This window comes from Helianthus annuus, chromosome 13 (assembly GCF_002127325.2).
Source record: "Helianthus annuus cultivar XRQ/B chromosome 13, HanXRQr2.0-SUNRISE, whole genome shotgun sequence".
In the NCBI taxonomy this organism is placed as follows: domain Eukaryota; kingdom Viridiplantae; phylum Streptophyta; class Magnoliopsida; order Asterales; family Asteraceae; genus Helianthus; species Helianthus annuus.
The window spans coordinates 134,054,753-134,055,714 of record NC_035445.2 but is presented as its reverse complement, the minus strand read 5'-3'; the positions used below and the strand labels follow the sequence as shown (position 1 = coordinate 134,055,714).

Sequence of the window (962 nt, the reverse complement as noted above, 5' to 3'; positions counted from 1 at the left end):
AACAATGTGGATGCAAGGGCTGAAGAAGACTTGGCTAAACCTTACAAGCCAATTAACCTTTCATGCTTTTCAAGGCAGATAGCCGATTATGATTTCCAATCAAAGAATAAGATGCCGTCCCACATTAGAACGTATGATGGGACTGAAGATCCTGAGGACCATCTTCAGATCTTCACTGGTGCAGCCCGGATAGAGAAATGGTCAAACGCTGAATGCTGCCTGATGTTCATGCAAACCCTTGTTGGATCCGCCAGAATTTGGTTCAACGATCTACCTGCTCAAACCATTCGAAGCTTTGACGACCTAAGCAAGGGTTTTCTGGCGAATTTCTCCCAACAAAGGCGATATGTCAAAGACGCAACAGTGATCTTCCAGATAAAACAACGAGATGATGAAAGTCTTCATGCGTTCATTGAACGATACAAAAAGGAAGGTCTGACTTATGTAGGGGCGGACGAGAAAATGAGAGTGGCTGGTTTCATGAATGCCATTACCTCTAAATATCTCACAAGAGATTTCAACAAATCCCTGCCCAAGACCCTGGAAGAGGCTCTTGAAAGGGCCGAAGCTCACATCCGGGGAGAGGAGGCTGTAGACATTAAAGAACAAAGGAAAAGAGGATCCGGCTAGCGAAGCAATAGCCCAGCTAGAAAAAGGGGGAACTTCAACTCCTATGACAGGCGGCCAAAGGGTTCAGACCCTCGAAGGTCTGAAGGCGGAACCCTTCAAGCAGGGAGAAAGGCATAAGTTTCACACCCCTCACAAAGACCCCTCAAGAAATCATTGCAACAGAAGAAGTCAAACAAACTTTCGGCCTCCTAGGCCTCTCCCCAAAAGCAGAAAGAACGAGAACTCCACCCAATACTGTGAGTTTCACGAAGAAAAAGGTCACCACACCAATGATTGCTTCCAACTCAAGAAAAGAATAGAAGAGGCTGTTAAGTCCGGAGAACTCGCTCATT

The 962-nt window shown here is 46.0% G+C and overlaps 1 protein-coding gene across 1 annotated transcript; it reads left to right on the top strand.

Annotated features, from left to right (window-relative positions):
- Positions 1–222: 222 nt before the first annotated feature.
- LOC110901773 lies at positions 223–630 on the top strand. The gene has a single exon (XM_022148555.1). It carries the CDS (start codon positions 223–225, stop codon positions 628–630), a length of 408 nt encoding a protein of 135 aa, XP_022004247.1.
- The last annotated feature ends 332 nt before the right edge of the window (positions 631–962 follow it).

What these genes read in the sequence shown, in the direction of transcription:
- LOC110901773 (XM_022148555.1), top strand. Translation starts at nt 223, where the DNA reads ATGTTCATGCAAACCCTTGTTGGATCCGCCAGAATTTGGTTCAACGAT.